Source organism: Thunnus albacares, chromosome 6 (assembly GCF_914725855.1).
Source record: "Thunnus albacares chromosome 6, fThuAlb1.1, whole genome shotgun sequence".
In the NCBI taxonomy this organism is placed as follows: domain Eukaryota; kingdom Metazoa; phylum Chordata; class Actinopteri; order Scombriformes; family Scombridae; genus Thunnus; species Thunnus albacares.
In genome coordinates, this window is record NC_058111.1 from 26,058,273 (window position 1) to 26,072,024 (window position 13,752).

Sequence of the window (13,752 nt, forward strand, 5' to 3'; positions counted from 1 at the left end):
TATCTCCTCTTTCACCTTAGTTCAGACACCTTGTGACAGACATGCAAATGATTGGAAAGTGTGCTTCTCCTTTGATCACTTCTTCATTTCACTTGTTTCAGTCACAAAGGGGGCCATGTAGACAACAGTAACTGATATGGTGTTTTAAAGGCTTAACAAAGTAGATGTATTTGTTCAAATCTCATGTGCAACAAAACACAAGGGAGGTGGTTGTTTCTTGTTTGTTTGTGCTCAGTGTTTTTCTATTTCAAGTTTCAGCTTTTGTTCCTTGGTTGTTGTGTCTGTAACATAGACAGTCAGTGTAACAGTGCAGCCCACACTCCTTATGGTGGTCACATTTCTGCACTGCACTGTGGTCAGAGGTGTCAGATCCTTGTTGGCAAAATATGACCGTGCAACTGCAGACTTTTGGATATAATTTATTTTGTTTACTTGTCAGTGTTGCATACAGTAACTCTCCATCTGTAGATGGTTGATAATAATTCTACAATGCTATTTAGAAAAAAATCTGGCACATTTGTCGTACATTTGTTATTTAAAGTTGTATTAGAGACGGAAAACATGTTTTTTGTCGTCAGTTTCCAACTCATTTTTCACTGTTTGTTGCCTAGATAAGAATCAAGTGCAGAACATTACCGATGCTGTGTTTAATTTAGCTTTGTGAATTCATTCGTTCAAGATTTAATTGTTTCCATTAGGGTCGTACTTAGCTGATGACTTTCTGGTAAGACATCATGCTGATAAAACAGATTAATTGCAGGGCTTTTCATTCGGTATTTATACAGCCTGGAGAGAGTTGGGGGGATATTAGCTACATTATGAAGTAAAAAATGGATGAGACTCCCATTTCAAGGTGACAAATCTGTAGCCACAGTGCTGCTCTGCCTAATTATGATAATATCCCACATCAAATAGCTTTAATTAAAGGGCCGTTTGATGTTTAACTCAATTGACGTAGTAGTGACGTGTGTTATGTTTGACTTTGAGGATACAAGTGGCTGCAACCCCGGCAGCAATAGAAGCTTTTAGAGCTAAACGTGTTGCAACATAGACCACAAAAACCACTTTGCTAACAACATGGAGGCACTGCTGTGAATACAGGTTTGAACATTATAATTTGTCAACAAGTGACAACATGACAGTGCCCCTCGAGTCAGAAGTTGTTTATCACGTTCATTGTTACCTGACCTATTTTCAACCACGATTAAAGTTTGGGGCTCCCAGTAACAATGATGACTTGATTTATAATATTATTTGTCATGTTTGTATGCAGGAGAACAGGTGTAACAGGTGAAGGAAAATCACCAGAGAAACCATTTGTTGTGGTGAATCTTGTGTACACATGCAAATGATTACCTGATAAAGTTCTTGTATGATGATTCATCTGTGGGTCTATCCATTGTGGATTTCATGGGAATTCCTCCATCATTTCTGTTTCATGAAACTACAAGTGGAAATTTTGACTTGTAGATGGAAAGTTTTTTTTTTTGTTTTGTTTTGTTTTTTTAGACAGGATTGTTGGACCAACAAACTGAAAGACTAAGATCCTCCCTAGAGCCCCAGAGAGCAGTCTTTTTTTTTATTTTTTATTTTTGCACATTTCTAATTTTGGAAGAAAATACACTCAAAATCCTGTGCTTACAAAGTTGTGACCACCATTCGCCTGACAGTCATGATTTATTTAGAAGAATAAGCAGACAAGCATAATAGCTATGCCGGTACTCAAGCAGTGCCTGATCTGATATGTGTGCAAATCCCTCAGACTGCTATGTTGCTACTCGGTCAGATTGGGCAATACAGTAGTACAGACTCCAAATAAGATAAGGTGGTTATTGATAACACACTGGCGCGTAGTATGTTTGACCAGTGGAAGGACATTAAAGTCTTTGCATTTATCCAGTTTGTGCCTGGTTTTATTTGACAGAGTCATATCAGAGACAGCATTAACCGTGCCAGTGGCCGGGGTTATATTCAGTCACTGTGCTTAAAATGTTTTTGCAAAAAGGGCCTTCCCAATGGTTTATTTTCTAACCTTAAATGATGTTCTCCTTTTAGTGTTGTTCTGCAATTCCTATACTTGGTACAAATACTGTTTCTTTGGATACAGTACATCTCTGTTGTAAATTACAAACTATTTGTAGTTGGAGGTATTTAGCTAGGGTCAGGGTATAGTGTATGACACTGAACACTTTTCATTTTAAGCCACACAGTAGCATTGCACACTGCCTTTCAAAGACCCTTGTGGTCCTGCTGGGGTGGGCCAGGTTCATTATACCCCTGGGTCAGGCCCGCCCTCCACAGAGCAGTTTTACTAATAACAGGAAACATGGCCACTGCAGCAGATGCTAATGAGCAGTTGCCCAGAGCCTGAGACAGCCTGATTACAGCAGGAAGAGTGTAGTTAACATGCAGGATTGCTTTGAAACATCAGATGTGACTTAGCCATATGCTAGCTGTGCTTCACAATCTGTAAGGAAAGATGAATATCACCAGTTAAAACATAGATTTGTGTTTTATACACTTTTAATCATGTTTGTTTGTCAGCAGAGATTGTTAACCCTGACATTAATTATGCAGAGTGTATGCTTTGATACAACATTAACTTTCAGCCCCAGATTGAACCGAGATGAGAGCCTTGCAGCTGCAGCGGCAGCACAACAGGCTCTGTCATGTCCCTGGAGAGAGGGGTAAACTTGTGATAACAGTCAGCACTGCTGTAATATCATTATTGTTATTATAGCTGATTGCAGAGTCTCAGTGCTGAATCAGTAGTAGCTCAGAGGAGGGACTGACTTAAAACTGATTATTCACACCCCGTACAGCATGGTACTTCTTCCCATGCCTCACAACCACGGCGTTCGACAGGCATAGGAGGCATGCTGGGTTTTTCAAAAGTATTATGCTGTTCCGCTGCTCCTCAGCATTAAGAAGGGCTGGGAGCAGGGTTGGGTGCCACCCTGGTGCCTCCCTGTTTACATGTGTGAAATGAAGTCTAGATAAATGTTTCAAGTCAGGTTTTTGATGAAAATGGATGGATACAAAAACACTCTGGTTTTTAGAGACTCTGCACCACAGCATTAAGAGTGTGCTGCTCGCTGATTCTGTTGCAGCGTTAACCATCACAGCCGTACAAAGCAGCATGAATCTCTTTTTTATACTGTAAATTGAAGGGTTTTGCTAAAATGTGACTGTTACATTACATCCCTGTTATGCCTGTTGGCCTTTTCTTTGCCCGGCCCTTTCTTTGCCTACACGCTGCCTTTTGGCCCAGATGTTTAGTGACACTGTGATGTATTCACGGTCACTGTAATTTAATGCGATGTTCAATAGATCGCTGGTTCACCAAGGCCTTTTCAATTTAATTTTTCCTTTTTTTTTTTTTTCCTTGTTCATATTGATGAGAGCTCCTAGCAGTCTCAGTTGTCATTGGAAACAGGAGGTGAGAAACAAGGTCTTAATTTGAGGCTGAGCTTTGTTTCAAAAGTGTGGTGGTTTTCAAGCCAGCATGTGTTTTCTGTCAAAGTGCAAGACATCTTACTCCAGTGACTTTTGGCTTTTGGTAATATCGATTGTCAACTTTGGTACATTATTTTTTTTGTTCTCAACAACCAGTAACTTGTATCAACATTCATACTAACAGTTCATATGTTGTTGTTTTTTTATTGTCTTACAGTATCCTTCGTAGTCAGTGGGATGTTAGAGCTCTGGAAGCAGGACTGACTGAAGGAGCATGGTGAAACACCAACCCCTCCAAGTCTATGAGCGCCAGCTGTGTTTGTCATGTATCACTGGGATCTACGGTTGCCGCTGGAAACGCTATCAACGTTCCCATGATGACACCACCAAGGTGAGAGGGGGGGGGGGTGGAAACCCCTTTTGTGGATGTATTCAACCAATCAGAAATGCTGTACATCTGGCTGTCAGTCATTAGCCCCTTTCACACATGCACTGCAACCCTGAAGTTATCCGGACATTACCCAGAGGAGCTGCGTGTGAAAACACAAATGTCGAACTTGACAGACTTTACCCTGCCAGCTCCCTACTACAAAGTCTGTGTAATGTCCGATTGAGCCTATGTGTGAATACAGCAGCTAAAACGGCTATTGAAAAACACTTCTTGACTGAAATGAAGGCAGTGCAAGATACATGTGTATGATGTTTGGTATATAATATACATGTTCAGCAGCCTGTTAATGTGGCACAGAATGACATTTAACTGATCCTGCAGCATAATATCAGTCTTTTTTTTTATTTTTACATTCAGTAATCTATAGAAAACATTTTGACTGAGACGAAAACCCCTTTTAATTGTTTGTAACTGTACGCTCAAACAACACTGGTTTAGCAAAGCAGAAGGAAATATAATATACTGCCCTTGTTGCCATTGATTGTGTCACACTCTGACATCTCATAAGCGGAAGCTATTTACAGCCGGTTTGTGAGCACGTGCACACTCACAATTGTGTGCATGTGCTCCCATCAGGTTTGGTAGAGAATGAGACCTGATCGTCCCATTCTCTGTGTGATTCATCTTCTCAAGGTCATCTTCCATGATAACGACACAGCTTTCCTGTGAGAGATCGATGCAGAATGATATTCATTTCAGCTTTTTGATAGCTTTCCTTTGTACATGAATTTTATCGAGAGGTGACAGTTGTCCCTGCTTATTTTTTCATGAACATCTTCCAATGAGCTGCCAACTCCATTTTTGACAAAAACATGTATATAAAAATTAAGGCATTCAATTAAAGTCTGTAGCTGTTACAAGTCTTCTCACAGCTCAGAATAACAAGGTGGCTGTGTAGGAGGTGGAAAAAGTTCAAAGATATGTTGTTACTGAATATACCAGTGAGAAAAAAGAAACATAGAAGGCTGTAGCATCTTACAGTCTGTGGTTGGCATCCATACCAGTGTGCACTCACACTTCATGGTCTCTAGATACCCTACATACTGATCATGTTTGTCTCTCGACATTGATTTACAAAGAACAATTATCTTTGGTGAAAAATGTCCTTGCTGGCTTGTCCTCTATTCGATAACCTTCAGCTTTCCACATAGAGCTTCATATGGCATTACAATACTCCTCTGTTTCCAGTTGTCTGTCAGCTCCAACATCCATTTTTAATTAGTTAAATCAGATTTTCTAATAAATAGTAAGCATCAAATGTTTTTTTTTTGTGAGTGGGTGTAGTACAGAGCCACAAGCTGGGCAGTTGTTAACACTAAACAGAGTATTCTGTATGCTGTATAAGGGATGCATTTATCATAGTCTGGAAAGACAAACTTGGCATTCACATGATTTTTGGGCATTTAAATGTATACATATAGATGGTTACATACTATGACAAACCGTTTTAATGATAGTTTTACCATTTTTAACAAATTTGTAGCTAAACGCCCCTTTTTATAGAATTTAAAACCAAGATGTACTACCAGAACAGTTACATGTAACTCCCAACAAAAGAATAATAATGCTTTTTTTTACTATGAGGCACACGCTAGAGTAAATATCACGGCCTACACAAGATGAGTCATTTGTCCCGACCTTTGTATTTAGCAAGGACACACAGGTTATGTTGCTGCAACAAAACTCAAACACACAGTACATACCTATGTGCGTGTTTGCACTCAGATGCTAGGTTGGATAATTTATTTATGCCCACATACCATACTGTAGACAAGCAGAAACCCAGGACACAGACAACAGATTCATGTCACTCAGCAACACACACACATACACACACAGATCCATCAAAGACAACATATGGCCTGCATTAAATCTACATTAGAGGTGTAAACAAACAGACACAAGGAACACGGAGATGGAAGGGTGGTTATTCCTGATAGTTCTTGGACGATATAAAAAGCATTGCAGAACAAAATAATGAGGTATTGATTTTTTTTTTTTTTTTTTTTTCCCTCCTGTATGCAGGAAAGTGGACACCGTGTAGCTCTGTTTCCTGTTGCAAGTGGTTGTCTTTCAGGCCAACTGATAGGATAGTGCCAAGTCAGCATACTTTGTTCACAGTGCTTATCCTTTGTTTTGACCATGGTGTTGAGCAGCACTTGTCTTGACCCCAGTGTAAGAAGCAAACATTCAGTTGCATGCTCTCCGCAGGCTGCAGTCCATTTCCATTTCAGTTGATTCAGGAAGAGGATATTTTTCCCCTCAACATTCTTGTATGTTTCCATTATGAGTGGAGAGAACCGAAAACAGAACGAGCCAAAATTATGCTGTCTACAATAATTGTAAATATAGACCACTGCTAAGAGTGCCACCTTGTTTGGGTGCTGTCAAATTGTAGAGAATAGAGAGAGAGAGAGAGGAAAGCTGTGTTAACTATTTATTTTTGTGTTAGTTGATACTTTATTTGGTTTAAATATAACTTAAGTAAATTTTAATTTTGAGCATGTTTTTTTGTAGTTTGAACATCTGTGGTCTGAAGTCCTATTTTTTGATGTTTGGTACATATTTGACCAGTTCAGCGCAACAACAAATGGAAATAAAAAGTTTGGACTCTTATGGATAATTATTTTCTGTTCAGACTCTTATTTTGGCCAAACATATAGTATCAGTCAAAAGTTTGGACACACTTTCTCGTACAAGTGAATGGGATGGTGTTTCCAGACTTTTGACTGTCACTGTAGATTTAAACTCATGTGAGACAGCTTTTAATGTTTCTTTTTTTAGCTTTGAGTGCCTTTAACCCAAAGAGCTGCCCTTTGCATTGAGAAATACCTCCTAATATAGTGATGTCATAGCCTATAAGACTGCATCTTTAACAGTTCCAGTAAACAAACTGTGACTAATCAAGAGCAGGTATCAGCTACACGTAACCTGAGTGAATCACAGAAGTGTGAGAACTGAGAATCTCATCTTGAAACAATTGTAGACTCATTCACATGTGGGTCATGATATTTCTCCCCTTTTTTTTTCATCTTTGTTCACTGTAATGAGCTGTTCAGGTTGACTGAGAGTCTTACTGAAACTGCTTCTGTCTGTGTTCAAGGAAGACGGCGCACGTCACACTGTGCAAGCTGATCTGGCCTCTCAGTAATAATTGAAAGTATTTCCATTTAGCCAGTCTTTACCATTCAGTCACACAAAGGCTTCAAAAATAGAAGCAAAGCTGCTCTGCCTTCATTTGTCTTTGTAGGACAACACAGTTGGCTAGCACTAGCAGTTAGTTGTTTGTAGAAATTATGGCAACTCCACAAGTTATTCCATTTGCCTCATGCACCAAACTTTAAATTGTTAAGAGAAGAGGAGATTAATAAGCCGAATTCAAATCAAATAATTCTTGTAGAGATGTTGATCATCACTTTGTTTTCCCTTTTTTCCTTGGTTGGACTTAAAGGCCCAATATGTAACTTTTCCACATTTTTCCTGCATTTGTGTGCCCGATCACATCTTTGTCCGTTCTTTTTCCCTCCGGCTGTCAGACTGAAAGGTCATAAACTTCAATATATCAGATGTGAGATGACTTACAAGAAGATGAGGCTGAGGGTGTGATGGCTAATCATGTCTTGAAGGGTATTGCATTACCTTTTTCTTAATATTACACTAGGAGTAGTATTTCAAACCCTTGAGATGAAACTACATTGTTTTAACAAATGATCAGGTTTTGGTTTCCTCTGAACGCTTCTTGCTTTTGCTCACAGGGTGAGATCTGCAGCATCAGTTTGTACGGCTTGCTGCTCTGCTATCATGCTGCTTTCTCTACACATCCTGTCTAGAGATTGTGTTAAAAAAGCAATGAGTGTAGTTCTGGATCATATTCACTAGTCAGACTGAAGCTATAGGCTGCATAAACCAAATCATACATCCACAATAAATCTGCAATAGGTTATGTCTTGAAATACATGGACAAAGCCTTGTCCACTTAATGTAGGTTTGATGTTGATTATGAATGAACCTCCCTTGAAGCTGTTTCCCTGAGTTTGTTAAATCTACCATATTGTAATTATGCAATGATATTAATATTACAATTTCCAGCAGCCAAACACTCTGTTTACTGTCCCATCAGATCAAATGATCAATCACTAAACTGGTTCACACAAAATTCACCTGTGGTTCCTTTCTCTAAGCTCCTGCGAGAGCCTTCTCTCTCCTCACTCTTCCACCTGTTACACCAGAGTGCTCTGGTAAATAAGATAGTATCTGAACAGAGTTTTTACTCTGTCTGCTATAATTATAAATATAAACCACTTCCTGGTGTGTGGCTGTTCAGGCTTGTTTTGCTGAAGGTCGTGTGTTTATACTACACTGGATGTCACGTGGAGACGTGCTCACACCTGTGCAGCCGGTGCATACGGTCAGCGTGGCCCTCATGGACATAGGCAGGTGATGAAGGTGAATTGTGAATTTATGTGAATTGTGCCTCATATACATAATTGTTAGTGTGTGGTGTAACTTAAACGGGTAACCCCAGGCAACCAGTAAATGCAAAACATACACAAATTAAGTGTGTAGAATGATATTCCAACAACATCTCTACAGTTTCTGGACTAACTGGCTGGCTGGCACTGCCTGTAATCACATAACTCTAATCCTTAGTCCAGTTTTAGAGACCGTGTTGACCTTGCAAGAGGGGTAAATAAAAACACAAATACTGGAACAAAAGTGTGATCCCCTCTGAGCAGAGCAGTGATCAGATTTAGAGAGGTTTAAAAGGGACAAGCGATACAGGGTCAGCCAGCCTGTGGCTGCTGACCTAAAACACTTGTTTGCTGGAATGGTAACATCATCTGTTGAAATGTCTAAGAGCTACACATTAAATATTAGAATGAATTATTTATCCATGAAACAGATGGACTGTTATTTCTGTATTTTTTTTGTTTTGTTTTGTTTTTTTTAGTGAAGTGGGGAATATGTTTAAAATCTTTGAGAAAATGGAGGTTCAGCTCAGTATTTGGAAGGCGTTTGTCATATTTTTCTACTCTAGTGAGCATCTTCCTCGCATTTGCACACATTTTTACACTGTGTGAATTGGTGGTATAGCTGCATTACAAAGCAGTGCAGCACACCGTGTGTGAAATGCCAGGGACTTATCTGGATATGCTCAGGAATGTGACAAGGGACTGAGGTGTCAAGTCCAGTGAAGATAGAAGCAAAGAGAGAGGCATGTGAGGCTGTGCCTCAGCAGAAGCAGCACTGTCAGCAAAAGAATAACAGCTAAAGTAGCTCTGTCTTTTTTCCACTAAATGGAGCTGAAAAAATGAATTCCTTTTGTTTACATGAGTTTAAAAGCTTTTTCACAAGCTCGGACATGCTTGTGGTTTTTTTTTTGTTTGTTTCTGTCTGGATTAATATTTGACAGCAATTTGATTCGGGACCATCCCACGCTTTTCTCTCCCCACAATGTTGGCATGTTAGATGGCAGCACACTGAGTCTGGCTGGCTTACCCAGTTGATTGCGTTGTTTAATTGTGTGATGTCTATATAGCAGAGATGTGCGCTGTACCAGAAATAAAGCCGTACCCTGCCTACTCCTGTAAATCTCTACCATGAATGATTTACCATGTGTATATGAATAGTTTGCTTATTTTCTGTCTATTTTGGGACAGAAAATCTCTGTATTGTTTTATATTAGGTGCAAAGCTAAAAAAAAACCTGAATAAATGCTAAATTAGTAAATAATAATAATTCAGGCTTATTTACAAGTGTTCCAAGTTCAGGTGTCGTGCCGCTGCTGACATTCCCAGCATCTCTCAGTAGTTCGCCAATACAGGAGTTGCTATTTATCTTCTCTCTGATGACTAATGTCGGCGTATTTCAACATGTACCGTAACACACATGAATTCATAATCAGAAACACACAGTCTGACAAGTACAAAATGTTGTGACATTGGTGTAGAGAAGCTTTTAGCGTGTCGCAGTACATGGTGACGTGCTATACATGGTACAAGGACAAGTTCTTCATGTAGTCCTTGCATCCGCCAGCTCATACACAAACATGCTTAATTAGCCTTTCATCAGTTTGTCATCTCAGTTCATACCGCGCTCCTACAAAACAACGCTCTGATAGAAATGCGTGCAGGTTTTGTTATTATACTTGAAATGCACATGCTTGCCCTCCGCGATCGTACTGCTGTTAAGGGGGTCAGAGTAAAGTACAGATGGCTCGTATACTGCGGATGTGTTTGTAGGTTTGAAATTTTGAATAAAATAGATTTATGCGGCTACACAGCGATACACAACTCGTCTTGTGAATCTGCAGGCACCAGAATGACTCGTGTGAAAGTATTTTATGTGTATTTTTTATCACTTCTCCTGAACATACTCAGTCCCCGGTTGACTTGCAAACCAGATGTAAATCAAAATACATATCATTGCCGTTTGCTTCCTTTTAAATAATTTAACAGTATGTATGAATGTTTTATCATATGTTTACAGTATATGAGTCAGATAGCAAGCATGTGTTTGTCCATGCGTGTATATATATGTAGTAAGAGAAGCTGCTGAGCATGAATAATAACCATCCAGTGGTTATGACACTATAGAGTAGCCTAGATTCTGTTTGACATATTGAAACATGCTTGGAGGGAAAAGAGTGAGCATGCATATATTGTTCAGTCATTAGCAGTTGCCCTCACAGGGAAAAGTGGAGCAACTGAATATCAGAAAAGCTCTGTAACCGTTATAGAATCACTATTACAGAGTGACGACTTAATGCTACAGTCTCCTTTATTTTTACCATGTTCTGTACATTCGCTGCAGGCTTTCCCATCATTTATTTGTGGTAGCCTGCCACAGTATCAACACTGACCACCACATATTGATTTTCTATTTTTTTTTTCTATTAAAAAGGGATAAAATTTTATTTCATAGTAGAGCTACACACAGCGCATTGATTCACTCAGCCCCCCTCGCCCCACACTCTCTCTCTTTACCTCTCTCACACACAAACACGTTGAAAACGGACCCGTCTGTGAACAGCCCCTCCTCTCCGTACGCACTCTGAATCAAAACATGATCATGTGCGGGAGGAAGGATTGTTGTTGGCTTTTCCCCGCGGAGAAGACGGCTGGCTGAATTCCTGAGTAGAATCAAACCGGAGTTCACGAATGGTTAGTATCATGAACACCTGCAAAAATCTGTCCAAACCCGATGCATACAAGTTAACTCTGATAAGTTGGTCCATGTTCTTAACACAACACTGTCAAAATACAGCTGGGTTGTCGAGGTTAGCGCGCTGTATATAGCTGCATGTGTATTTGCAGTGGAGCACCTTATATATGGTGTTATTTAATAATTAATTTACCAACGCCCCCCTCACCCAGTCAGCTACCGCCACAGATAGAATCTAATTCTGTGAGAAACACTGTAAACTGTATTTTTTTAAATCAATAAGCCTATATAATAAATATATAATTGGCTTCCTCAATCATACTGTACTAGACTGCACCTGCTGTGAGCCAATAAAAGTCAGGAAAATACAAATTCAAGCAGAAAACCACTGACGAGAGCTGCTAACGACTGCAGTTTTACATCACTGTAACTGATTAAATTGTCTTTAACTATTAGAGAAAAAAGTTGTCCGTTGTCTCTCTCTCTCTACGCCTGCTTTTCCCAGATGTTAAATCACTGACGCAGTTTTCTCTGATGCAGTAGTGAGTCAGCAACATTAAATCAGTTTCACACCATTTGCACTGTTTTTAGTAGTCTCTCTTTTTCATCATTTTGCCAGAGCGAACCCTCGGTGCAGCCTCATAGTAAATTAAACACTGTTTGACTCTTTAGTCTCTACAAAGACCTGCTAAATCCTTTAGACATGTTTGTCCATAGCATTTATAGCTCAGAGTTTAGAGAAAAATGCAAATGGAGGATTTTCGGGAATGTGTCCTTTTTAAGTTTTAAAATGAGTGTTTACATACTGCAATGAATTTTGCCTCGATTTGTTTGATTCTTCTATTTCTAGTTTTACGAGGCTTCAACTATGACATGTATCTATGTATATGACTTCCCTCCTTTCCAGTGTTTCTGGTTCAGGGAGCAAATTTGTTTACTGTTTTTAAAATATATATTTACGATCACGGCTGTCTGGACTACATTACTCTACAGCACCCACAGAAAGGGCCCTTGATGGTTTTGAAAAGTCATTCCGGTTTTTACCTTTTTTAATTACGGCTCACCGCATAATTTGATTCGAATTAAATCTAATTCAACAGCTCTGAATCTTGCCAAGGTGAACTTGTCCTCTTTGTCTTCTGTGATTTCTCCGCGGGGCGAACAGCATAAGACTGTTCAGATTAATTATCAGAACAACGCACAAGTGATTGTTAGGACGCACTGCTCTTCAACAGTCTTGATTCTCCGGAGTTTGTGGTGTTCTGATTTCTATTGCCGCACTGTCGATCCATGCCATGTGGTGCTGTTCAAATAAAATGCCTGCCGTGCAGAATGGTAATGTGATGTCACGAGGGCACGCCAAGTCATGTCAGACTGGAGAAGCTCTGCTGCTGAGCGAGCTGGGAAGAGGCAACATCAGACCGAACATGGTGCTAAAATCAAGTTATTCTTCAAAACCTTTTTGTGTGTGTGTGTGTGTTATGTCTTAGAAGACTGTTAGAGCATACACTGTGCTGTATGCTGGGAGACACACAACATGTTGTCTTTGTTCTTTTGATTTGTTCAGAGCAAGGACAAAGGTGATGGTTGCACTTGTCATTTAGATGTAGTTTTTGTCATGTGCATAAAACTAATCATAAGAAATCATACTGCCTCAAGAGATATGTACAGTATGTGATTGCTATATTCAAGCGAATATAGCAGCGTGAGTTAATTATGACTAATAAAATACAAGATTTAGCATCAGATCTCAGAGATGACATTGGGAGATAGCTGACTAGGTAATCTGATTAATTAAAGGGACTTCAGTGGTAACTTTTTGACCTCACCGTCGCCGCTCTCCCAGGGGCGTCTCAGGTCGCATCCATCAGAATCCAGAGAGGATGTGAGGGAGAAGGGTTGAGAGAGCGGGGGAGATGAACAATGTACCCTCTCAGGAGCAAGGTCGGATTTCCCAGGTGTTTTCAGGTAGTCATTAAGGACCATGGGAACCAGGGTCTGTGTTTTCTCATCATCGAACACGCCTGACATGTACGCACACATACACAAACAGATGCCTCCCACAGAGACCCTGTTGTACTAGGGTTGATTCGCTGTGCTCTTTTGTCACAAGACATATCCAAAATGTTGGAGGTGCAGCCAAAATTATTTGGATTGTTCCCATATTGTCTGATGTAAGATGACCCTCTTAAATAATGCTTTTATTACACTTTAGAGGCTATGCTCAAACATGAGATGTGATTGAATCAACATGCCACCAGGCTTGTTTCCCTTTTTTTTGTACAATTGATGACTGTCATGACATAACCATGCCCAGAAATAAAATAATACCAGTGTACCATCATGATTTCCACATTAAGTCTGACCCAGGTCAGAATGGTGAAATGTGGGAAAGCTCTTAAAACAAGGCTGTTCAAATATGACCTTCAACTAGGTTTTAGTTTGGAATCATTTCAGGATTTTTTTTTTTTTTTTTTTTCTTAGGATTCAAACTTCTTTTAAAAAGCTTTTAAATGTTAAATACATTTAAAAGCTTTTAGATTTATTCAACAAAACTGTGAGGTTGTGAACGGACATAAGCAGGTCAAACAGACTGTCTTACCTGTGTGTCATCAGCTGGTCGAGGCGATAATAATCTGATCCTGTGCACACTCAACAATGGTGCAGTCAAGCTGCTTTGC

At 39.6% G+C, this 13,752-nt stretch overlaps 1 protein-coding gene across 3 annotated transcripts in view; it reads left to right on the plus strand.

The window, feature by feature from the left end:
* gdpd5b (glycerophosphodiester phosphodiesterase domain containing 5b) overlaps positions 1 to 13,752 on the plus strand; it is a 44,102-nt gene that overhangs the window by 11,404 nt on the left and 18,946 nt on the right. For all 3 annotated transcript variants that reach the window (XR_006403847.1, XM_044354530.1, XM_044354531.1), the window contains one exon: positions 3,674 to 3,847. Coding sequence is in view for 2 of the 3 variants with exons in the window: in XM_044354530.1 (XP_044210465.1) it covers positions 3,731 to 3,847 (117 nt within the window). In the remaining variant the exon portion in view is untranslated. The remainder of the gene's footprint in view (positions 1 to 3,673; positions 3,848 to 13,752) is intronic.